This window comes from Phocoena phocoena, chromosome 11, assembly GCF_963924675.1.
Source record: "Phocoena phocoena chromosome 11, mPhoPho1.1, whole genome shotgun sequence".
NCBI classification, from domain to species: Eukaryota; Metazoa; Chordata; class Mammalia; order Artiodactyla; family Phocoenidae; genus Phocoena; species Phocoena phocoena.
This window is the reverse complement of record NC_089229.1, coordinates 50,109,221-50,135,571: the sequence shown is the minus strand read 5'-3', so window position 1 is coordinate 50,135,571 and position 26,351 is coordinate 50,109,221. Positions and strand designations below refer to the sequence as shown.

General features: G+C 38.5%; 1 protein-coding gene across 3 annotated transcripts in view; it reads right to left on the bottom strand.

The window, feature by feature from the left end:
- The window catches only part of GRIP1 (glutamate receptor interacting protein 1), a 438,413-nt gene that overhangs the window by 206,879 nt on the left and 205,183 nt on the right, over nucleotides 1-26,351 (bottom strand). For all 3 annotated transcript variants that reach the window (XM_065888290.1, XM_065888291.1, XM_065888292.1), the window contains exon 2: nucleotides 2,001-2,081. In XM_065888290.1, coding sequence (XP_065744362.1) covers nucleotides 2,001-2,081 — 81 coding nt within the window. The remainder of the gene's footprint in view (nucleotides 1-2,000; nucleotides 2,082-26,351) is intronic.

Sequence of the window (26,351 nt, the reverse complement as noted above, 5' to 3'; positions counted from 1 at the left end):
AAGATCAGGGGAGAGTCCCTTTTTTTTTTTTGCCAGAACAAGAATTAATGGGGATTTTTAGGTAAGACAGTAAAGGTTCAGAACTCCAAGTGTCAGAACTCAGTCAGGACGCAGTTTCCAAGAAGTTCCCTAATTTACTGTTATTTCTTAAGATATAACAGTAAGTCCTCATCAGTTATTAATCACTTTGGTTTCTTAGCCTTCTGGCTGGTGAACTCTTTTTTTCTCTTGGGCTGTTCTAAATAATTAAGAAGATTTTGAGGACGCCCAACCCTTCTGGCTGCTGCCTTCTAAGAGAGAACAAAAGGGTGTTTGTTCATGTTCAAACTCCAGGAAAATAACCCCTGAAGCCTACAAAAAAGGTTCCTGATTCCAGTGACTTAAAAACTGACCTGAGGAAGAACAAAAGGAAAAAGTCTATTACGAAGAATCACTGTACGTCATGAACTAAGGATTATAATTAACAACTTCTCTGTACCTAACATGTAATGTTAAAAACCACTTATTGACTTTACGGAAAAGTCTGGCCCATAAACCTGTGTTATAATTTAGTATGTAACACTAGAAAACCCATGAAAGGAAAACATGAGACTAGTCGGTGCTTTTCTTTAGTACCACATAAAGTGGTAAGGACAGTGGGAAGTCTCTTCAACTCTTCCCAGCAGAGTACTAAGCACCAGCTAATTAGAGAGGCCAAGAAGGAACTGATGGATAACTGGCATTCTCGAGCTTCAAATTTTGGGTACTTCCTTATTGCTGACAAGGAGAAAGCAGAGAACACGGCACATAGCGGATCGCAGTAGTTTTTCTAAACGTGATCGGCACTAAGAATGACGTTTTATAGGATGGAATAGAAGAAATCTCAGCACTGGGTGATACCATCTAATTACACATTGCGAGTTACTTTAGAATCTTCAAAGCACACAAACAAGGATAGGTTACATTCACAACATGCCTCTTTCTAAGCCAGGTACTTTCACTATGAGTCTAAGCCTTCAGAATAAGAATAAAAATAACCACATGTAGTTCTTATAAAAATAAATAATAATCATGGACAGGGCAGAAACCGGACTCGTCTTGCTCTTTACGCAAATGGAAAATTCCCCTTTCACTGACAGATTTGCCAAACCATTCAATTTAACATTGGAAATGCTGCTTTGTTTCTCCTGGATTGTTAAACTACTGTACTCTAGAATCCTGTCACTAAGCTTTAGCTGTACTCAATTTACTTGTATATAATATGGAAAGACGTTAATTTTGATAAATTTCTAAATGTATTAATGCTTTTAAACCCTTCTCTTAAGTATAGTTGCTACCATAAGAGGTTTTCCACAAATTACCGAGTTCAGATAAAGTTTGAATAATATTTTGAATCTCTTTCCTCCTTTAATTTTAGAATGTTTATGTCATTCTCAAATTCAAAGTTTCACAATATGCAAGTTTGGGATAAAGACATTTTAAGATATTTCTGAAAAATCTTTTGCTGAAAAAAGTAGGTATCGTTTATTGTACTACAAGGAACCTAATCACAGCTTCCTAAAGAAACAGAAGTCCCAGAATTCTACAAGAGTTGTTGGATGGAAGTAAATCCAAGTTCAACGAGACAAGAAGACAAGAGTAATTTGTTATTCAGCATATATATGATCTGCCACAGCAATTCTGAACCACTTTGTTATGCCCGTATGTCTCAGTAAAGGGATAGATGCTGCTGTGAGAATCATACCCTGAAATCAGAGGTGAAAGTAAGTCAATGAGTGAGAGCCGATATAAATTCAAGTCATTTTACAAAGGATTTGCACACAAGATGAATTTTCACAAGTTTGCAAGCTTTTCCAGAGTCTAGCTTTCATGAACGTTGTTTGAACAAGTTGTGTAGAATGCAGTCTCCACCCTATGAAATAGCATTTTTTTTTTTTTTTACCAAGTTGGAACTATTTAGGATCACCAAATAACAGGGTTCAAAAGGAAAACAGCTGAAAAATCCAGCAGTCTGGTCTAACCTGGGATGCTCTGTCTCCTCACAGCCAATGCTCCATCAGGCGGTTTTGTCTGGCTGGCGGATTTAGTGTAGGGACTCTCATCTGTAAAGGTACAATGAAGGGTTTGGTTAATTTCCATCCAGTTTCTAATGTAGTGAAGATTTTCCAATGGACTGCAATCCTTCTGCCAGAGAGAGGTGATATGATACAACAGAAAGGGTCTGTAGACCTGGGTCCTAACCTTGGGTTAGCCATAGGACAAGGTCAAGTCATTTAAAATGCTCTGAACATGTTTCCTCTCCTATGAAAGAGGGATATACTTTTTCATCCACCTCTTAGGATTGTCAGGATCAAGCTATAATGCACATGAAGGCATAGAATGGTAAGAAGTTTGTAAATCCAGCACACAGATCATTTGCCTGTCATCTATATTCATTGATAAATAAGCATCAGTGACTATCAGTAATCAGAAGACAAAGAAGGAATAAAACGGCTCAATGGGCACTAAGAATAAACAGGTAGAAGAACAAAGGAAATGAAATGCTATATTTCAGAGAAGCAGATGACAGAGTATTAGTATTGCAGGGGAATAAAGACACAGAATTAGTGGGTTCCTCTTGGAAGTAGGAACTGGCATCCAGTGGAAAATAAAGGGACAGGGACATTCAGAGTAAGACCGGAGAAGTTAGGTTAAGAACAGGGAAGGAAGGATGGTTTGGGGAAAGAAGACATATATTGCAATGAGTTGATGTGCCCTCTTTTAGAAAGAGATGGAAATAACTTGCAGAACCAGAAAAAGAGCAACTGAAGAGACAGAAGGACTAAAGCCTAGTATACCTGTGACAGGCAAGAAGCTGAATAAGCACAACACCAGGTGACAAAATCATACAAGTGATGGATCCATCAAATTCTAAGTAAAGTGATTTTTTTTTTTAATCTAGGAAAGGATTTAGTCTGTCTTGGAATACAGGAATAATGATCTAGGATGGTAAATATCTTCTTTCTAGTTTGCATGGGACATTTGTATAAAGTAAAAGAGATGTCTGAGTGACAGCCCTAAACATTTTCAAGAATAGGATGTATATGGCCTGAGCAGACATAATGTAAAATAATTTTACCTAGCGGATCTACTCAAGCTGGATGACCCAAAGGTTACTTCTGGCCACAGTATCAGCTTAGTTTGTGGTTGTTGTTGTCATTGTTGTGATAGGAAATCATTAAGGATTAAAAAGCATTATATTGTGCGTGGCAAACTATTAAATATAACAAGGATTTAATTCAGCAACAAGACTTAGTCATCTGAGAACGTAATTCTCCCAACTCAGTAGTCTGTGTTGCAAAATTGAGGAACTCGATTCCTCTTTAGGACGTTCTTCTGGTTGAAATGATTCACGATTTCTTCATAAAACTAACAAGGTCTTTGTAAGCAATGACAAAAAGGAAAGAGTAACACTGCTGTAAGCTGTAATTAAAAAATGGCAGTCATGCTGTTTCATGTTTCTATTCCATTTGTCACATGATTCTTTAAATTCTTCCAACCATAAACTACCAACTTTCAGATACCAATACACTCAACAGCGTCACTTTTGCTTAGGAAGCAGTATCCTAGATCTCTGACTCCTCTCTTTGCAAATGTGATTTTGAGTAGAATCACAAACCACAAAACAAAATGCAAGCATTATACTACAAAAGTCTTCATTTTGCTATACCATGCCCACCTGAGTATTTGAACTCTTCTCACAGTGTTGATTTAATAACCAGGCAATATGCTTTATATAGCACCCATTAAAACAAACTTACTATATGTGAAAATCTGGATTCTTTATAAAACCAGTTTAAAAATGTATTTCCTTTTATTATCTAAAACTTTGAAACTGTGTATTTCTGAGTACAGAGCACTGAGCCAGGAGATACCAATCACGACGACCAGTTTCAGGGGACAGCATCTTGGAAGCCTAAGGGCTTTCCTCAGTTTTCAATTTGTCTAGAGTCCAGCCAATTAAAGTCTTAGGTTGAATTCAGTGTTGGATTTTCTTAAAGGGCAATAAGAGATTTGACCAGGAGACTCTGAGGTGTTTTGCACTCGATGCTCTATTTTAAGGAGCCATGTCTTTAGAAATTTACCCAGTTTGCATTACAGAAGCAGTCAACCCTGGTAAAACTATTTTCTCATTTATATTTGAAAACAATGTCCTTGATTTAGAGCTGAGAAGTCTAGTTATACACATCCTTAAAAGGCTGAAACTGAATTATAGATGGCCACCTGGCCAGCCTCTGCTTATCCACTCCCCAGCGCCCAGCCTCACTCCCAGTATCAAGAGTGTCACACAGGCAGAAGTAGACAATTACCTAGAAGTCAAAATTTGCATTGGTCAAAGGACCAGAGTGAAATAAGTTTGATATTATCTGAGAATAGCTTACCGAAGTTAGTCAGGGTGAAAGCAATAATTCTTAATGGAAGTGAGGCAGAATCTGGGCAACATTCACCGTGAGTTAAGGAGAGCATAGCAACAGAGCAGCATGGCACCTTTCGACATTTGCTTTTAAAGAAACTTTTTCCTAACAATATATCTTTAATTTAAACCTCCAGGAGGCATCGTAGGCCTTTTATAAAAACCTACCCATCAGAGAATACGCATCAATTCTCTTGATGTGATTTACACAAAGTCAATTCTTGATTCAAACTCTGAAGATAGAAACGGAGGGAAGACATTGAATGAATCAGTGGCTGATGGTTCCATGATAGGATATTCAAGGGCAAGAAGGTCTGGGGGGCAGACAGTCATGGAGAGCTGTGGAGTCTTCCATGGTAGTTTTCTCTTAAGTCCTTTAATGGCCATTTGTAGATATATCACTAGAATCTCATGATTATAAGGGATGCTCTAGACCACTCTTTCATTTTAGAGTCAGGACTTGAGGCCCAGAGATGAAAATTTATAGAAGGACCTGCATCTAAAATGAGTCTAGACTGAATTTCTTTTATTCCTATTTCTGTGCTCTGTCCTCCTTATGTTATTTCCTCTTGGATAGACAACAAAATTTGATAGGTTATCAGGTATCACACATTTCGGCATCACAGAGGCCACACTGGACACACCACTCCAGCAGACACCTGGCATCATGTAAGTCAATTACTTTGGAGAAGTCTACAAAAATGAGCAATCTTAGCCAGTTCCTTTTGTGTGTCTAGATAAATCTCACTTCCCTCTCTTCCATACACTTATTTGCCTAAAATAAGTAAATTTAAATTGTACTGTAGAACCAATTTATACCCTTAAGGTCACTTATTTGAAGACAAAAATTTTAAATAAATGCCAATACACATGAAGAGATGCTCCACATCACTAATTATTAGAGAAATGCAAATCAGAAGTACAATGAGGTTACCACTTCACACCGGTCAGAATGGCCATCATTAAAAAGTCTACAAACAACAAATGATGGAGAAGGTGTGGAGAGAAGGGACCCCTCCTACACTGTTGGTATAGCCACTATGGAGAACAGTATGGAGGTTCCTTAAAAAAAAGTAAAAATAGAGCTATCATGTGATCCAGCAATCCCACTCCTGGGAATATACCTGGAGAAAACCATAATTCGAAAAGATACATGTATCCCAATGTTCAAAGCAGCACTATTTACAATAGCCAGGATATGGAAGCAACCTAAACGTCCATTGATGGAGGAATGGATAAAGAAGATGTGGCGCACATACACAATGGAATATTACTCAGCCGTAAAAAAGAATGAAATAATGCCATTTGCAGCAACATGGATGGACCTAGAGATTGTCATACTGAGTGAAGTCAGAGAGAGAAAGACAAATATCATATGATATCACTTATATGTGGAATCTAAAATATGGCACAAATGAATCTATCTACACAACAGAAACAGACTCACAGACATAGAGAACAGACTTGTGGTTGCCAGGGGGTGGGGGGAGGGAGAGGGATGGACTGGGAATTTGGGGGTTAGTAGATGCAAACTATTACATTTAGAATGGATAAACAAGGTCCTAATGTATAGCACCAGGAACTATATCCAAATCTCCTGGGATAAACCATAATGGAAAAGAATATAAAATAAGAATGTATATATGTGTATAACTGAGTCACTTTGCTGTACAGCAGAAATTAGCACATTGTAAATCAACTATACTTCAATTAAAAAATAAAATAAATGCCGATACAGTTCACTGTTCTTCAGTAAAGGCCTCAAAAGTTTCAGTGAATTATAAGATCTATGGTAATACTTCTTTGCTTTATCAGGAAGACACTAAATAGACTTTCCAGTTCCATCTAATTATGTAAGTGAATTAAAAAATAGCTCAAATAACAAAGAAAGGAATCAATCTATAGATAATATCTCTAGAACAGTGCCTGACTCATAGTATGCACTCATTAAATATTTGCTGATAGATGATTACACTGCATTTAACTTTTCAAACTACAGCATTTATTGTAAATAAGCAAACTGAAGAAAGTCAAACATTAGTTATGAGCTATCCTGCCTCCTCCTTCTGATTTCATTTTCTAGGTTTACACCCTATTGCTTTTAAAGCCACATCACCACCTAACAGCTATTAAGTATTGCCCTATTGTATGTTCAAAATCTGTGACTCTTTATAAAAATAATATTAAAATATATTTCCTTTAATTTTCGTTCAGACTACAGAAAGGTTTATCGAACAACCTTTAACATAATGCCTTTAAACAAAAGAATTCTGATTTTCATACCAGATGCCCAACCTTGACTTTGATGGTGGATCATGTTAACAAGGGATCCTTATGGAAAGTCACTATAGGGGCAAAGGAGGCATTGACCGAGTGAGTCACTGCTCACTGAAGTGAACGCTGCAAGTAATCATCAAGGGCACTTCAGGGTATCAGAACTGTCAGCCTTTTAACACGACATCTTAGCAGCTAGATAATCACTGTCACACATGATGGCCGCCCATTGCCGTTGGTCATAACAAGAAAGAGCACGGGTCCCCTTTACGGTGACATCCCATAAGGCTAGGGAAAATGCCCTCCATTAAATGGAGAATCGACACTGTGACAGAGACACAGAAAGGGCTTAGTCAAGCATGTACTTAAAACAGAAGTGGAACAATGGCAGGGACCCATCTATCCCTCTTATTTTCCCTAATTTGGCCACTCTCCTTATGTGCCAAACACAGGAGCGGCAAACACAGATCATTTGTTTTGATTACATGTTCCGAGTGAAGCTGGTATTTACAAACTTGGAAAGCAAATGGCAGGCACCTAAGAAGCAAGGTTTCATTCTGCATCACAACCAAAGCCCCTGCTGCAGTTGGGAGAAACCCATCTTGAGGAATGGACTCATGTCTCCTCATGTTCTCGTAACCTTGAATGGTTGCCTGGCATCAAATAGCATCCATGTGTAATCAGGCGGGTCCTTGTCTCCATCTTCTACTTCTCCCATTCCCAGAGTCTGGGCTTCCCAGAGAAACCGGGTATGACTATGGTTTCAAGAATCTCTAGCTGTTTTCAGGGCTTTATTTTTTATTTTATTTTATTATTTTTTTTGCGGTACGCGGGCCTCTCACTGTTGCGGCCTCTCCTGTTGCGGAGCACAGGCTCCGGACGCGCAGGCTCAGCGGCCATGGCTCACGGGCCCAGCCGCTCCGCGACATGTGGGATCCTCCCAGACCGGGGCACGAACCCGTGTGCCCTGCATCGGCAGGCGGACTCTCAACCACTGTGCCACCAGGGAAGCCCAGGGCTTTATTGAAAAAAACAAACTTTAATTTCCTTTGGCTGAGACTAATCAGCCTATGCTAAACAATTCCTAGCAACTAATTATGCACAATGGAGGCGCCTGCTAAGCCAGAAAAGCCCTCAACTTCTTGATTAGGGAAAAAAAGGCATTTTGTGCAATTAAACATTATGACCATTTCCTAGCAGCAGGGAGGGAGACAGCCAAGCTCATGCCACAACCTTCATGCACATCGTTACGAACGCAGAAGAAAACTGTTTCTCGTGAATGAACAAAATGAAATCCATTGTGAAGGAAATAATCGGTCCCTAGAATTCAATTACATTCCAAAAATTTTAGCGCCTACTATGTGCAAACTAAGAAAGTGGATGTAAGATAATAAGACTCATATATTATATCCAATTTTATATTCACCATTAATGAATGGTGATGGAGGAATCCTTATTACGTCATAGGCTTGAGACTGGAGCATGTGGTTCACGAGCTGAGGGGCGAAATGAGCATAGGCTTAGGGTACTGGTGGAGGTGGGACCCAGTAGGAGAAAGGTAGCTCCACTGTGATGAATTAATGCAGAATTTTGCAATCAGAAAAATCAAGAGACAGGCAATGTTAATTTTCAGCTAGCCTGGAAGTTTTGTGTGGTGTGGGACCATAATCTTTCCAGTACTTGGGTCTTGTGAACATTTTATCCCAGCCCGGCAGGAGCATACTACAGATTGACTGTTTCTCTCTCTCTCTTTTTTTTTTTTTTTTGTGAGTTTGAGCAACATGGTCTTGGTAGAAAAGTAAGACAAAAATATTACAAGGAAGAAAAATTACAGCACAGTGCATCTAAAACGAAACAAAAAATAAGAAGAACTGACAATATATTTAAAAAGCTAAATCTTTAAAATTTTTTTTAAAAAGACAAATAATTCATCACATTCAATTGGGTTATACTCCAGGCATACATTTAATTTTTAATAAATTTACAAAAGCCATAGTGAGAATTTATTTTTATAAATTTTTAATTTTATATTAAAGTATAGTTAACAATGTTGTGATAGTTTCATGTGTACAGCAAAGTGATTCAGTTATACATACACATGTATCTATTCTTTTTCAAATTCTTGTTAACATTTGAAAATCAGTTGCTGCAATTCAAAAAATTCCCAGAACAAAGGAGATAAAGAGAACTATTATCACAGACAATTCAGAAAAAAGCATTTGATAAATTCAATATATACTAATGATATAAAACTCAGAAATTGGGACGCAAAGGAGCATCTTGACTCTTGAAAACAGCTGACAAACCACAAACCACAGCCCTGAGACAATGCAACTCGTCCTTGTTAGAAAAGGGGAGTACATATGCACAGAGCTACAGCTATTAATTTGCATATTATCTCTGCCTGCTTGTTTGCTCCACTGTCAGTTTTGTAGTAGTGACAGAGATTGACAATGGAGCAAAAAAGCAGCCAGAGATAAGTTTCTCTCGTTTTGACATTAGACCTCCAGTTCAGTTTGCTGCCTTGCTGGTTTGATGGCATACTCTAAAATTTAAGCAAGATTTCCTGAAGGCTAGCTGTCACATGGTTTTTGATCATAGATCTTAATTCTGTCTTTCTCTACTTATTAAGACAAGGTATAACTACAAGCACAAGGCCCTGCATAATTTAAAGAAATGCAAACTCAATGATATGGCCAAATATTCCTCTGCAATCCAAAATAGTTCTTAATTCCTGATTAAAATGACCCTGTTTCTCTAGGGCAGATGAAAAGTACACCCTTAATCTCTCCTAGAGTCAGAGGCTTCTGGGTGCTACATAGACTTTAGCTCTATTGCTTTGGCATGAGTTTTTGAGAATAAATTAATTTCATCTCCTTCCCTACTGGGGTAAAGTGGGCCACACAACTAGGTTTAAGTCAGAAGGGAGCAAGAAAGATCTGAGCTTGAAGGCAGGAGGCAGAGGCAGCGAGCTGCTCCATTACAGTCCCTTTCCTATGAAGAGATGATTCCCCCTACTCCAACCTACTTCTCTCCTCTCTTTTGTTATTTGTTTTGCATCTGCATGGCATAATTGCCTATCCTTTACTCTGCAGGTTTCCTTACAGTTTTCTCATTCTGACACTGATGTGCCCTATATTCTTAAAGGGGACCAGGTCTTTTGATTCTGAACATTAAAAAACATCCAAACAGAGCAAAACTTCATTTTAAAAACGAATGTATGGTGGTTTCTTCACACTGACAGAATGTCCTCTAAAATGATATTAATCACAATCACATCACCATTTCAGGGATTAAATATTACAGCTGAAATGAATGCTAACCGAGGAAAACAGCTGAACAATCATAGACAGGAAGACACTGGAACTCACCAAAAAAGATACCCCACATCCAAAGACAAAGGAGAAGCCACGTGAGACGGCAGGAGGGGCGCAATCACAATAAAATCAAATCCCATAACCGCTGGGTGGGTGAACACAAAGTGGAGAACACTTATACCACAGAAGTCCACCCACTGGAGTGAAGGTCCTGAGCCCCACATCAGGCTTCCCAACCTGGGGGTCCTGCAAGGGGAGGAGGAATTCCTAGAGAATCAGACTTTGAAGGCTAACGAGATTTGATTGCAGGACTTCGACAGGACTGGGGAAACAGAGACTCCACTCTTGAAGGGCACACAAAAGTAGTGTGCACATTGGGGACCCAGCGGAAGGAGCAGTGACACCATAGGAGACTGAACCAGGCCAAGCTGCTAGTGTTGGAGGGTCTCCTGCAGAGCCGGTGTGGGGGGGGGGTGGCTGTGTCTCACCGTGAGGACAAGGACACTGGCAGCAGAAGTTCTGGGAAGTACTCCTTGGTATGAGCCCTCCCAGAGTCCGTCATTAGCCGCAACAAAGAGCCGGAGTCAGGGTAGGCTCCAGTGTTGGGTTGCCTCAGGCCAAACAACCAAAAGGGAGGGAACCCAGCCCCACCCATCAGCAGACAAGCAGATTAAAGTTTTACTGAGCTCTGCCCACCAGAGCAACAGCCAGTTCTACCCACCACCACTCTGTCCCATCAGGAAACTTGCACAAGCCTCTAAGGTAGCCTCATCTACCAGAGGGCAGACAGCAGAAGCAAGAAGAACTACAAGCCAGCAGCCTGTGGAATGAAAACCACATTCACAGAAAGATAGACAAAATGAAAAGGCAGAGGGCTATGTACCAGATGAAGGAACAAGATAAAACCCCAGAAAAACAACTACACGAAGTGGAGATAGGCAACCTTCCAGAAAAAGAATTCAGAATAATGAGAGTGAAGATGATCCAGGACCTCGGAAAAAGAATGCACGCAAAGATTGAGAAGATGCAAGACCTAGAAGACCTAGAAGAGCTAACAAAAACCTAGAAGAATTAAAGAACAAACAAACAGAGATGAACAATACAAAAACTGAAATGAAAAATACATTAGAAGGAATCAATAGCAGAATAACTGAGGCAGAAGAATGAATAACTGACCTGGAAGACAGAATGGTGGAATTCACTGCTGCAGAACAGAATAAAGGAAAAAGAATGGAAAGCAATGAAGACAGCCTAAGAGACCTCTGGGACAATATCAATCACACAAACATTTGCATCATAGGGGTTCCAGAAGGTGAAGAGAGAGAGAAAGGACCCGAGAAAATATTTGAAGGGATCACAGTGGAAAACTTCCCTAACATGGGAAAGGAAATAGTCACCCAAGTCCAGGAAGTGCAGAGAGTCCCATACAGGATAAACCCAAGGAGAAACACGCTGGGACACGTAGCAGTCAAATTGGCAAAAATTAAAGACAAAGAAAAATTACTGAAAGCAGCAAGGGAAAAACAACAAATAAAATACAAGGGAACTCCCATAAGGTTAATAGCTTAGCAGAAACTCTACAAGCCAGAGGGGAGTGGCATGACATACTTAAAGTGATGAAAGGGAAGGACCTACAACCAAGATTACTCTATGCAGCAAGGATCTCATTCACAATCGACGGAGAAATCAAAAGCTTTACAGGCAAGCAAAACCTAAGAGAATTCAGCACCACCAAACCAGCTCTACAACAAATGCTAAAGGAACTTCTCTAAGTGGGACACATAAGAGAAAAAAAGGACCTACAAAAACAAACCCCAAACAATTAAGAAAATGGTAACAGGAACATACATATCAATAATTACCTTAAACGTGAACGAATTAAATGCTCCAACCAAAAGACACAGGCTTACTGAATGGATACAAAAGCAAGACCCATATATATGCTGTCTACAAGAGACCCATTTCAGACCCAGGGACACATACAGACTGAAAGTGAGGGGATGGAAAAAGATATTCCATGCAAATGGAAATCAAAAGAAAGCTGGAGTAACAATCCTCATATCAGATAAAATAGACTTAAAAATAAAGAATGTCACAAGAGACAAGGAAGGACACTACATAATGATCAAGGGATCAACCCAAGAAGAAGATATAACAATTATAAATAAATATGCACCCAACATCAGAGCACCTCAAAACATAAGGCAACTGCTAACAGCTATAAAAGAGGAAATCGACAGTAACACAATAATAGTGGGGGACTTTAACACCTCACTTACACCAATGGACAGATCATCCAGAAAATTAATAAGGAATCACAAGCTTTAAATGACACAATAGACCAGATAGATCTAATTGATATTTATAGGACATTCCATCCAAAAAGAGCAGACTACCCTTTCTTCTCAAGTGCACACGGAACATTCTCCAGGATAGATCAAATCTTGGATCACAAATGAAGCCTCGGTAAATTTAAGAAAATTGAAATCATATCAAGCATCTTGTCTGACCACAACTCTAGGAGATTAGAAATGAATTACAGGGAAAAAAACGTAAAAAACACAAACACATGGAGGCTAAACAATATGTTACCAAATAACGAAGAGATCACTGAAGAAATCAAAGAAAACAAAAAAATACGTAGAGACAAATGACCATGAAAAGATGATGATCCAAAACCTATGGGATGCAGCAATGGCAGTTCTAAGAGGGAAGTTTATAGCAATATAAGCCTACCTCAAGAAACAAGAAAAATCTGAAATAAACAATCTATCCTTACACCTAAAGGAGCTAGAGAAAGAAGAACAAAAAAACTCCAGAGTTAGCAGAAGGAAAGAAATCATAAAGATCAGAGCAGAAATAAATGAAATTGAAACAAAGAAAATAGCAAAGATCAATAAAACTAAAAGCTGCTTCTTTGAGAAGATAAACAAAATTGATAAACCATTAGCCACACTCAGCAAGAGGGAAAGGACTCAAGTCAATAAAATTAGAAATGAAAAAGGAGAAGTCACAACAGACACTGCAGAAACACAAAGCATCCTAAGAGACTACTGCATGCAACTCTATGCCAATAAAATGGACAACCTGGAAGAAATGGACAAATTCTTAGAAAGGTATAACCTTCCAAGACTGAACCAGCAAGAAATAGAAAATATGAACAGACAAATCACAAGTAATGAAATTGAAATTGTATTTAAAAATCTTCCAACAAACAAAAGTCCAGGACCAGATGGCTTCACAGGTGAATTCTATCAAACATTTAGAGAAGAGCTAACACCCATCCTTCTCAACTCTTCCAAAAAACTGCAGAGGAAGGAACACTCCCAAACTCATTCTATGAGGCCACCATCACCCTGAAACCAAAACCAGACAAAGATACTAAAAAGAAAGAAAATTACAGACTAATACCATTGATGAATATAGATGCAAAAATCCTCAACAAAATACTAGCAAACAGAATTCAACAGCACATTAAAAGGATCATACACCATGATCAAGTGAGATTTATCCCAGGGATGCAAAGATTCTTCAATATATGCAAATCAATCAATGTGATATACCATATTAACAAATTGAAGAAAATCCGTATGATCATCTCAATAGATACAGAAAAAGTTTCTGACAAAATTCAACACCCATTTATGATAAAAACTCTCCAGAAAGCGGACATAGAGGGAACCTACCTCAACATAATAAAGGCCATATATGACAAACCCACAGCAAACATCATTCTCAATGGTGAAAAACTGAAAGCATTTCCTCTAAGACCAGGAACAAGACAAGGATGTCCACTCTCACCACTATTATTCAACATAGTTTTGGAAGTCCTAGCCAAGGCAGCCAGAGCAGAAAAAGAAATAAAAGGAATACATATTGGAAAAGAAGAAGTGAAACTGTAAGTGTTTGCAGATGACATGATATTATATGTAGAGAATCCTAAAGATGCTACCAGAAAACTACTAGAGCTAATCAATGAATTTGGTAAAGTTGCAGGATACAAAATTAATGCACAGAAATCTCTTGCATTCCTATACATTAATGATGAAAAATCTGAAAGAGAAATTAAGGAAACACTCCCATTTACTATTGCAACAAAAAGAATAAAATACCTAGGAATAAATCTACCTAGGGAGACAAAAGACCTGTATGCAGAAAACTATAAGACACTGATGAAAGAAATTCAAGATGATACAAACAGATGGAGAGATATACCATGTTCTTGGATTGGAAGAATCAATATTGTGAAAATGACTCTACTACCCAAAGCAATCTACAGATTCAGTGCAATTCCTATCAAATTACCAATGGCATTTTTTACAGAACTAGAACAAAAAATGTTTAAATTTGTAGGTAGACACAAGAGACCCCGAATAGCCAAAGCAGTCTTGAGGGAAAAAAACAGAGCTGGAGGAATCTGACTCCCTGAGTTCAGACTGTACTACAAAGCTACAGTAATCAAGACAATATGGTACTGGCACAAAAACAGAAATATAGATCAATGAAACAGGATAGAAAGCCCAGATATAAACCCATGCACCTATGGTCAACTAATCTTGACAAAGGAGGCAAGGATATACAATAGAGGAAAGACAGTCTCTTCAATAAGTGGTGGTGGGAAAACTAGACAGCTACATGTAAATGAATGAAATTAGAACACTCCCTAACACCATACACAAAAATAAACTCAAAATGGATTAGAGATCTAAATGTAAGACCGGACACTATAAAACTCTTAGAGGAAAACATAGTAAGAATACTCTTTGACATAAATCACAGCAAGATCTTTTTTGATCCATCTCCTAGGGTAATGGAAATAAAAACAAAAAGAAACAAATTGGACCTAATGAAACTTAAAAGCTTTTGCAAAGCAAAGGAAACCATAAACAAGATGAAAAGACAACCCTCAGAATGGAAGAAAGTATTTGCAAACAAATCAACGGACAAAGAAGTAATCTCCAAAATACATAAACAGCTCATGCAGCTCAATATTAAAAAAACAAACAAACCAATCCAAAAATGCACAGAAGACCTAAATCGACATTTCTCCAAAGAAGACATACAGATGGCCAACAAGCACATGAAAAGCTGCTCAACATCACTAATCATTAGAGAAATGCAAATCCAAACTACAATGAGGTATCACCTCACACCAGTTAGAGTGGGCATTATCAGAATATCTACAAACAACAAATGCTGGAGATGGTGTGGAGTAAAGGGAACCCTCTGCACTATTGGTGGGAATGTCAACTGATACAGCCACTACGGAGAACAGTATGGAGGTTCCTTAAAAAAACTAAAAATAGAATTACCATATGACCCAGCAATCCCACTACTGGGCATATACCCAGAGAAAACCATAATTCAAAAAGACACATGCACCCCAATGTTCATTGCAGCGCTATTTACAATAGCCAGGTCATGGAAGCAACCTAAATGCCCATTGACAGACGAATGCATAAAGAAGATGTGGCACATATATACAATGGAATATTACTCAGGTACAAAAAGAAATGAAATCGGGTCATTTATAAAGACATGGATGAATGTAGAGACTGTCATACAGAGTGAAGTAAGTCAGAAAGAGAAAAAGAAATATCGTATATTAACGCATATATGTAGAACCTACAAAAATGGTACAGATGAACTTGTTTGCAGGGCAGAAATTGAGACACAGATGTAGAGAGCAAACGTATGGACACCAAGGGGGGAAAACGGCAGGGGTGGTGGTGTTGGGATGAATTGGGAGATTGGGATTGACATATATACACTAATATGTATAAAATGGATAGCTAATAAGAACCTGCTGTATAAAAAAATAAATAAAATAAAATTCAAAAAGTCAAAAAAAAAAAAGGAAAACAAAAAAATAAAAAGAATGCCAACCATACAGACCATATTGCTGCAGGCCTGTCTTATAAGACCATCTTATAAAATAAAGAAGATATAGTATACACACACACACACACACACACACACACACACACACACACACACACACACATGGAAAACTACTCAGCCATAAAAATGAATGAAATAATGCCATTTTCAGCAACATGGATGGACCTAGAGATTATCATACCAAGTGAAGTAAGTCAGAGAAAGATAAATATCATATGATATGACTTATGTGGAATCTGAAAAAATAATACAAATAAACTTATTTACAAAACAGAAACAGACTCACAGACTTAGCAAACAAACTTATGGTTACCAAAGGGGAAAGGTAGGGGGGAGGAATAAATTAGCAGTTTGGGATTAACATATACACACTACTATATATACAATAGATAATCAACAAGGACCTACTCTATAGCACAGGGAACGCTACTCAGTACTCTGTAATAACCTACATGGGAAAGGAATCTGAAAAAGAATGGATATGTATATGTATAACTGAATCACTTTCCTGTACACCTGAAACTAACAACACTGTAAATCAACTACACTCCAACATAAAATAACAATTTAAAAAAATGTTTACAGATTAAAAAAAACCCAAATGTACAGTGGTTTATTCACAATGATAGAATGTCCTGTAAAATTACATTAATTGCAATCACATCACCATTTCAGGGATTAAATATTACAGCTGAAAAGAATGCCAACCATACAGCCCATATTGCTGCTGGCCTGTCCTGTAAGACCATCTTTCTCCCTCACTGCTCCATTATCTAATGCCTTGCTACTCAAAATGAGGTCCACAGATGAGCAGCGTGGGCACCACCTAGGAGCTTGTCAGAAATGGCGAATCTCAGGCCCCACTCCAGACCTATGCAATCAGAGCCTACATTTAACAAAATCTCCAGGTGATCTGCACACACATTGAAGACCTGCTCTAATTGATTTGACCAACAGCAAAGGCAAAACTAGTGAGGATCCACCTGTCCCGATTGTCACCCAATTGTGTCAGTGGCAGCCCATAAAGAAGCTGGCAGAATGGCTTCAATACTATCCCCAGACCTCAAATACTAGAATTATCAAGTTGCTCATGGAATGAATTCCTCAAATGGAAATGAAACTGTTGCAATGTATGGTTTTGAGTAAATTTCATCTTCTCTTGATCCACTTTAAACCCTTTAACAGTCCTAACATGGCTGATTTATGGGGGTACCTGGATACGTCTAAGGTCAGATTACCTACAGCACTTGATTGACTGTAATAATAATCTATTAGTCAACTTACACTTTAAAGTGGAGAGAGGAAATAGCATTGAGTTACTACCACCTAGCTAGTAAAGAACAGCTGAAAATGAAAACTTATGTCCTACCTCGTAGAAGGGACATGGGGGAAGCATCCTCATGGTACTATCTCTTTTGTTCCAGATACAAAGTCGCTTCCTTGCATGTGCACAGAACTTGACCTATAATCTTCACGTGGGAATAAATAGGACCACTGTGGCCCCCAAGCATCTGGTCAACCTCGTGGACGTGGTCTGTGGTAACTGTACTGCTCCACGATGCCTGCAGGCCTTTTGGAAGAGGAATATCCCGAGCCAGGTTGATTTGTAAATCCTCTCTGAAATTAATGAGCATGAAATTGCACATTTTCTGCCTCTGGCATTCCTATTGCTTGTGTGTCTGAATCACAAGTGCTAACTCCAATGCTTCTTCCTAGTATTGTTTCCAGCAAGGACAGATGAACGAGAGTCAGTCATAGGCCTCATCACCAAAAATTTCTAGAGGGATGGACTCTGTGCCATAAAACTCATTTTCATTACCATATCAGACCCCAATTAAAAACTGTAAAATCTTATTTTCAGTACAGCTTCTACATTTTCTATACGTAGGGAGGCCTATCTGCTGTAAACCTTTGGTTTGACCATCGGGTTATGCAGCTGGCATTCCCTGTACCTCAACACTGTGAAATAGGCCTAGGTTCAATAAGTTCTAACCATTAGAATAATAATCTGATAAAAAATATGAATTACTTCAGCATAGTGAGCATTGACTGTTTAAACCCACACCTGTTAATTCCTATTTTAAAAGTGTACCATTCTTCAGGAGAAAGTATTCATGTGGGCATAAACAGGTTATACCATATCTGAGTATTCTTGGACGGTCATATGAATCAATGATTTTATGTAATAGCAACTAGACCTGTATGGTAGGATCAATAGAAATAAATAAGACATTTGGAGAAATTAGGGTTCCCCCCAATTTTCTGACCAATGAATAATAGAAAATTAAGTTACTTGAACACATATTGATCACAATTTAGACTGAAGGAAATTTTGTGGAAAATAAAACAGTACATAGATTTTCTTGAGATAACTAATGAAAAATGTTAAAAATATTTTCATTAAAAAGACTGAGAGTGAAAAAATAATAAATAAAATAAAAAAAATAAGATTGAGAGTGGTTGTTTTTTTTTTTTTTAACATTCCAATAACAACGGTCACAGCTTCAAAACTTGATCATTTAAATGATCTTATCTCTTGATTACTTAAATCACTTTTTTTTTTGCTCCTTGTCTGGGAACTTTTTGGCATTTCTAATGTAAACTGTAGAGAGAAAGATGGAGCTTTCTGTAAAATCAGGGCTCTCCAAGAACTCTTCTTTTAATGATATTACTGCAAAGATTTCTACATTTAGAAAATTTCAGTATGGTAGTTTCTAGAATGGGGTCAAGATTGATGGGAAAATGAGAGGAAACAAAATGCAATCAGGATGACTTTATTTTAAGAGATCTGAATCTTGTGCCAGTGTGTGAATTAATGCTGGGTGTTATTAGAAGAAAAGAATGATTCGCATTGAGCTGTGGAGAGAAGCATTCTTGTCTAGGTTTGATTACCGTGAAAATAGCCTTTAAACCCTCACCTGTTGCTCTGACAATCAGTGACATGATGAAATCTTATAACTAAGGTAACTTTCCAACCTGGTTCAGTGGCTCAATATTTTTTCTTCTTTTTTCTTTCTTTCTTTTTCCTGTTAACCAAGTGTTGTGTAAATGGAAACGAATGTCAACTGCTGAAAAATTACTTTATACAAATAAATGATCAGATAGTCCCTACTGCTGACAAATTCCTAATGAAACTGGAAAAATAAATATTGTCCAGACTCAGTTTCCAAAATACAAGCTGAAAATCGGTCTCTGTATCTAGCACCCTGGCGTAATAGAAAAGGCAAAATGAATAGTATACATTTATAATCTTGAGCAACATTTTGGAGCTAGGAGCACAGACTCTTCTCCCCAGGGTCATTGATCTGACTGCAGAACAAGGTCCATATATGTGCCCAAACCCACTCTGTGACCCCCAACTCCTTCCTTCATGGCTGAAGTGTGCAGTGGTCTTAGAAAAAATACTCCAAAGAATGTTTCCAATATGCTGAGGAAAAGCAACGCTTTTTCTGAGAGTCTGTTTTCATTACTAATCAAAACGCTGAAACAAGAGATGAGACTTAGTGGTAATGGAGAAAATGGATTAAGCCAGAAGTTATCAGAACGCAAAGTAGATAGAAGGAAAAGTAAACCTCAGGTTGAAGCCCTGGGTTGTATGTAAGGGATATAAGTTACATGAAAAAAAAAAAAAAGCATACTTGAGGCAACTAGAAGATTTTTTATGCCAGTAGTACTAATACTCCTATGCACAATGATAGCTAACAGTGAGCACTCACTGTGTGTCAGCCCGAGTCCAAATCCTCTATATGTATAATCTTTTTTCTTCTCAACAACTCAATAATATTTAAAATTGTAAAAAATGATAACTTCATTTTACAAAAGGAGTCCTGGTTTTCAGGGAGAATTGGCCATTGCTCATGCTAAATAGATTCCATGGTGAATTCTAAACGGCATTACTACTATACTGCTGAGAGCAGTGTGGGTGTACATATGTGCCTAGCACTGTGCTTAGTACTTCACATACATTATCAATACTTAGGACGATGTAATTGCACAGGTTGCAGGTACAATAACACTTCTGAAAATCTGAGGATACAGAGGCTTATAGAGATGAAATAAGGTGCCTAAATGTTCCCAGGAAGCAAAGTGTAGAAATAAAGCTTTAACTTACATGCTCTTTACCACTATGATACACTACTTGCCCAAATTTGATTGACATCCTTTTTTATAGTGTGTGTGTGTATGTGTGTGTGTAAAGAAAGGCACATTTTCACATAGTAGTCACTACTGGATGTATTCTGGGTGACTATCTATCACTGATACAGAATAGGGACTTGAGGCTGCATTTGAAGATTCCCTGAAATTTCAGCTGAGAAAAGAACATATCGTTTCTCCAAGTTTTCACATCTCATCTCCTCATCATGAGTTCTTGGTTTACTTTCTAAGATTCAAGTGTTTTTTTTTTCCAGCACATAAACAAATCACTTGGAAGAATGCCTGTTAGCCAAGACGCTCCAAGCATTTTAGGAGATGAAATTTGGCTGAATTTCTCTCTCAACTCCTCCTCTATGCCCACCATTGTCCCCGAGAGAGCATTTATGAACTGGTTCCTACCAGTGGTTTATCATCTTAAAATGAATAAATGGTGGGACCCTCTCTTTTCTCCTGCTGCTTACAGTATGTCAAACTTTTCATTAGTGTTCACGCAGCTAGAGGGGTAAAAGAAATCTTAGACCAGGTGACATGGAGCAATGCAACGAAGAAAATGGTGAATGATTTGTGCGGTTAGCAAAGATCATTGAATCTGTCTTTCCTCTCCCTCTGGCTCTCCCAGCCACCCCTACAAATAGCCAGGCTCCAGTGTAGGGAGGCTGCAATCTCTGTTCTCAGACTCAGGAGAGGCTCTGTGCGGCAGGGTTACTGGGCAGACAGGGGCAGACGCTTTGCTGAACTTTAGAATTTCACAGAGAGCTTTTGGAAACCAGGTGATGAGCGCTCATCGGCCATTCTTTCCAATACTGTCATCTCTTTTGGCCTTGGCTCATCTCAGGACCTATCTCTTAACTCCTTTTAGTTTTGAAAATTCCCACGTGTGAGGTGGTGTTGTTATACACTATTTTAGAACGAACACCTTTTTGCACCCAGGATTGGGTGTGAGAATCACATTTGGATGCCTTGGGAATAACATATTTCATACATATGCCTTGAGTTGTCACATATTTTGCTTCATTAATTCATTGCTAGGTCAAGTAATAGCAGAATGACTGCTTATCAAACAGATGACATGTTTTTAATGCTTGATTAAAGCAGGATTTATCACGGCTGTCAGAAGGCTGGAAGCCTGTGATTTTCATTATTTAAAGCCGTACTTTGGAGACTCTGGTGTTACAGTGAGAGGCAGTGATTATACAGACAAAACCTTACCAGGGTGTTAGAACAGAGATAACTTTTGTATGGAAAACACAAACCCTTTTTTTTTTTTTTTTTGCGGTACGCGGGCCTCTCCCGCTGCGGAGCACAGTCTCCGGACGCACAGGATCAGTGGCCATGGCTCACGGGTCCAGCCGCCCCGCGGCACGTGGGATCCTCCCGGACCGGGGCACGAACCCATGTCCCCCGCATTGGCAGGCGGACTCCCAACCACTGCGCCACCAGGGAAGCCCAACCCATTTTTAATACACTAGATTTTACTGTAATGCAATTTTCATAGTTCATACTGCACTGCCATTTATTAGCTGTGTGACCTTGGACAAGTCCCTTCTTCTCTCTGAGCTTCAGTTTCGTCACCTATAAAATGGAAATAGTACCTACCGCATAGAATTGCTGTTAGGATTGAATAAAATAGTGTACATAAAGCACCAGGACTGGCTGAGTTCAAGAGGTGGTGGCTGCATCCCTTTATCTTGTGGGTGAGGAAGCTGAGTGATAGACCAGAGTTAACAGGGATCCCACATCGACAAACACATGTTCCCATGACAGCACTTACTGAACTGCCTTGTAAACACCAACCTGCTTATCTTTTTTTTTTTTTTTTTTTTTGCGGTACGCGGGCCTCTCACCGCTGTGGCCTCTCCCGCGGTGGAGCACAGGCTCCGGACGCGCAGGCTCAGCGGCCACGGCTCACGGGCCCAGCCGCTCTGCGGCATGTGGGATCCTCCCGCACCGGGGCACGAACCCATGTCCCCTGCATCGGCAGGCGGACTCTCAACCACTGAGCCACCAGGGAAGCCCAACCTGCTTATCTTTAAGGTATGAACGCCTTTGAGCAGGAATTTACTTCTACAGTCACAAATATTACTATCCCCGTTTTTACAGGTGAGAAAACTGAATCTCGGGGAGGTTAAAAATCTAAGACTAAATAGCTAATAAGTGGCAGAGACATGATTCCAACCGAGGTCTGTCTGACAGCAAAGACCATTCTTTTCCCAATACAGACCCACTGCCTCAATAAAGAGAGTCTGCAGGACAAACAACCCTTAGTGGAGAGGAAAGTCTGTTATTTGGCCATTGCAGACCAATCTGAGTGTTGCCCTAACCTGTCCTTCCACTTTCTATCATAATAAAGATGCAGACACTTGACACATCTGTTTTTCAAGGCCCATTATGGGCTACGATTTGCTGAATTTCTAGTTAGAGAAATTCATTGACATTAAATGGTCTATTACGACTCAATTTGTCAGTGGCAAAATAAAAATTAAAACCCAGGAACCTAGATTTAATAGTCCAAAGATTATCAAATTATCTTCATTTGCTTCTGAGACACATTATTCAGATGTACAATTTCCTCACGAATTACTTACTTGTCTAACTCTCCTTGGGTTATGTCTACTTCATCACCTTCACTACTTTTCCCCATAAACCTTGCCTGAGCAAAGATTCAGCTTTTATAGTTGATTAGGGCAAACAAGGAAAATGCAGTTCAACTCCACAAAATGTGAATGTTTAATTTTAAACTGATTTTGTAGCATTATACTCAGTAGGACTCTTGCAGTTTTCCAATTAAGGAGTTACTGACATTTACAAACATCTAGAATAAAAGAAACCTTTCCTTCCATCACTGTTTGTCAGCTCCATTATTGAATTTTGGGTCTGCTCTGGGATACTTCAATCATGAAAGTAATCATGTAAAACTATATTGGGTTCTGTTAGGAATAATACCATAGAGGAGGTTCATTTATGAAAACTGAAACTTTCCCTGACTCTCTCTCTTCTGCCATGTAATTCACCTTAAGGTATTTTAAGGTGAAAATTTGAAAATTACATTGTCAAAGCTTTAGAAGGACACTCCTAATAAGCATTTAACACTGAGCCACAGTATTTTGAAACACAGATATTTTATGAAATCCAATACTGACACGCAAATCACTCAGCATTTTTCAATATAAACGTTGTTTAAATTTTCCAGATCAGTTCATCAATGCCGTATGAGAAAAACACAAAGATATACACACACATACACACATATGCACATACATACATCCATATATATTTCACAGATATATTCATCCATATATATGTATCTATTTATGAGCACTACTAGGAATAAGTACACATATGAACAGGAGATCTAAAAGGACCCCTCAGCCCCAAGTCATCCTCTCCTATTCTGCATGGCAAAATATAATGAGGAAAAGTTGGAGACTACCATCTTTAACCCAGTGACGTCTTATTTAGCCTTGTAGTAGAATAACAAGAAGCTTAGAGCTAATGGCAAGGCCCAAGACGGAAAAGCTTTCGTAATATTCCAGAAACTTCAACTTTTAGAAAATTTGTGCAAGCTTGTACCTTAATTTATATAATTCATAGACTTTGGAATTCTACACCTAGGATTGCCACATTCTAGCAAAAGATGTTTCCAGAGAAATTGTAATTTCTCTTGGAGACAGCCTATAAATATATAATGACACAGCTTGTAGAAGCACAAAAGAGTTATGTGAGAAATGAGTTGATCTCAGTGGTCCAAAGTGAATAATTCAAGCACAGCAAAGCAGACATTGTAGAGGTGGGCATGGTGACCATTTGACATGCACTATCCACACATCCACTGCACAGAGAAATAGCTTAGAAAGGTTATGCACGTGTGTGTAGATCTATTGAACAATTTGGGTTCTGACTTCAAGAGTAGCCTGCCTTCACATTTCTTCACCGTATAACAGCAGCCTTTATTGGCTTCGATTTCGCTTAAGACAAGCTTAACAAAACATTTGATATTTATTGCGATAGAAAGAGTAAACAACACATAATAGCTATCCTGGGTACCATAAAGCTCAGATATTTGCTTCTTTGACAATTAGGGATGTACTGCAAGCATTTGTGCATTATCTGAAAAACACCCCACTTATGTAAACAGACTTAATAAAACTGATATATGTAAGCAGTGCTGGTGCTACTTCTGTCAGCATCTTTCCTGTAGGAAACAATTTCAAAGGACACTTTTTTTTTCTTTTTCTTTTTTTTGCGGTATGCGGGCTTCTCACTGTTGTGGCCTCTCCTGTTGCGGAGCACAGGCTCCGGACACGCAGGCTCAGTGGCCATGGCTCACAGGCCCAGCTGCTCTGTGGCATGTGGGATCCTCCCGGACCGGGACACGAACCCGCGTCCCCCAAATCGGCAGGCGGACTCTCAACCACTGCGCCACCAGGGAAGCCCCAAAGGACACTTTTATAAATTCCAATTATTAGAGATTTTAGCTAAAAATCTATTAGGTCAAAAAATTCTTTGTTAAACCAAGTAGAAAGCTTTGCCGCCTCTGTTAAATACCTACAAACTTAATTGGAAAAAAAAATGACGTTAAACTAGTTGGAGAAATACCAGAAAGTCTCGAGCAATTCGCATAATTAAACCATCTTCTTTTCCATTTCCTTTATGTTTTATCCTTCTGACCCCAGAATTTCCTTCTTGTATTGCATATTTTTGCATAATTGAGATGAAGTATGAAGCAAAGGCTGAACTCATCCTAGGAGCCCTCAGAATCATTTGAGGGCAAGCTCTTCTGTGAGTAACAAACTTCAGGATTGGATGCACATCCACTAAACGATCTCTTCTCATCTAGACTGTGAGTCACGTGGGCCTATTAGAAATTTTATAAATAGAAGGAGGCATGCAATGACCACATTTGTTTTTTCTGCCATCGGCAAAGATAAGCCAATTAGAAATAGGTGTTCAGAGAAGCAATTCTTTATTTTCTTCTAAAGGTTTTCTTCTTAAAAGTTTACAGCAACAGAGCATGTGTGTACTGTCTTTATAGTACACACATGCAGTGTTTAATGTTTCTTGGCTAATATAACTGCAAACAATTCGAGCAGAGGAATGGGGGTTCTTTTGTAGAGAGTTAACTCAGTAATGCGGAAAGCACACAGGTTTTATGTTCATAAAATATTTGAAACTCGGTTTCTCCATTGACTTTGGACAAGTTACATAAGCTGTGATTTTCTTATCTCTTAAATGGGGATAACAATATCTATTTTTCAAACTTATGAGAACTGGGAGAATGCATGTAAAGACCTTGGTATATAGCCCAGCGTCAATCATACCAGCTTCTCATGCCACTTTGGCCTGGTATGATTTCATGGACCTCCTGGGCATTTGATACATGTTAATTGATCATATTTGGTAGAAATAAAAATCATGCAAATAGAGAATTTTTTAAAGCCTAGAATTTTTTTTCAAATGTTTTAATTTTTTGATGAGGGAAAGACAGAACCCAACAACAGGAAACAAAACCACTGCTCTTCACACATAATTGAATTGATTAGAGATGAGTTCTGAGAGGGCTAAAAATGGCTCCTTAAAAGCTTAGTTAAATAATCCAAAAAATACATAAGAAACCTATTAAGTATAAAACATATCTTTAAAATGTTATGGGGTAAATCCTCCCAGAGGCATAACTTAGTCCCCTAAACCAGACATATCAGGTGGGCAAATGCCAATTCTTTCATGGTACTAGGATATCATTTATTAAATTACCACTTTCATAGCACCCTGGTGGCCCTAGAACTAATGCTCCTTGTAAAGGTTTAAGTTAGAATGAGGGAGGTGACTTGCTCAGCTGATCCTTTATGTATAATTATCACTAATTGCACAAATCTGGTTTGTATTTGTTCCATTATGTACCTCCAATGACATCGTTTTGTATACAGACCAACTCTGGGATGCACACTCTGTCTACATATAGGAAGTATCCTACATGTTAAAATTCAGTTCAAATTTTTATTAAATAAATGAGAAACAATCCAATAACAAGGCATCCACAGCTTTTAAATAATGAATATGCACTAGACTCCTTGCTTCACGTGATAAATAATGACAAAGGACAGAATGGAATCCTTACCCAGTTTGGCAACAGCTAAGAAAAAAAAAGAACTTTCAAATTTCTTTCCATGAAATTTTACTTTCAAAAGTGAAATACGGCAAAAAGCGAGTACTCTTGGGTATTATAAATCGTTTATCTCCCAGCTAGAAACAGATCTGCTGGAAGGCTGCCCAGG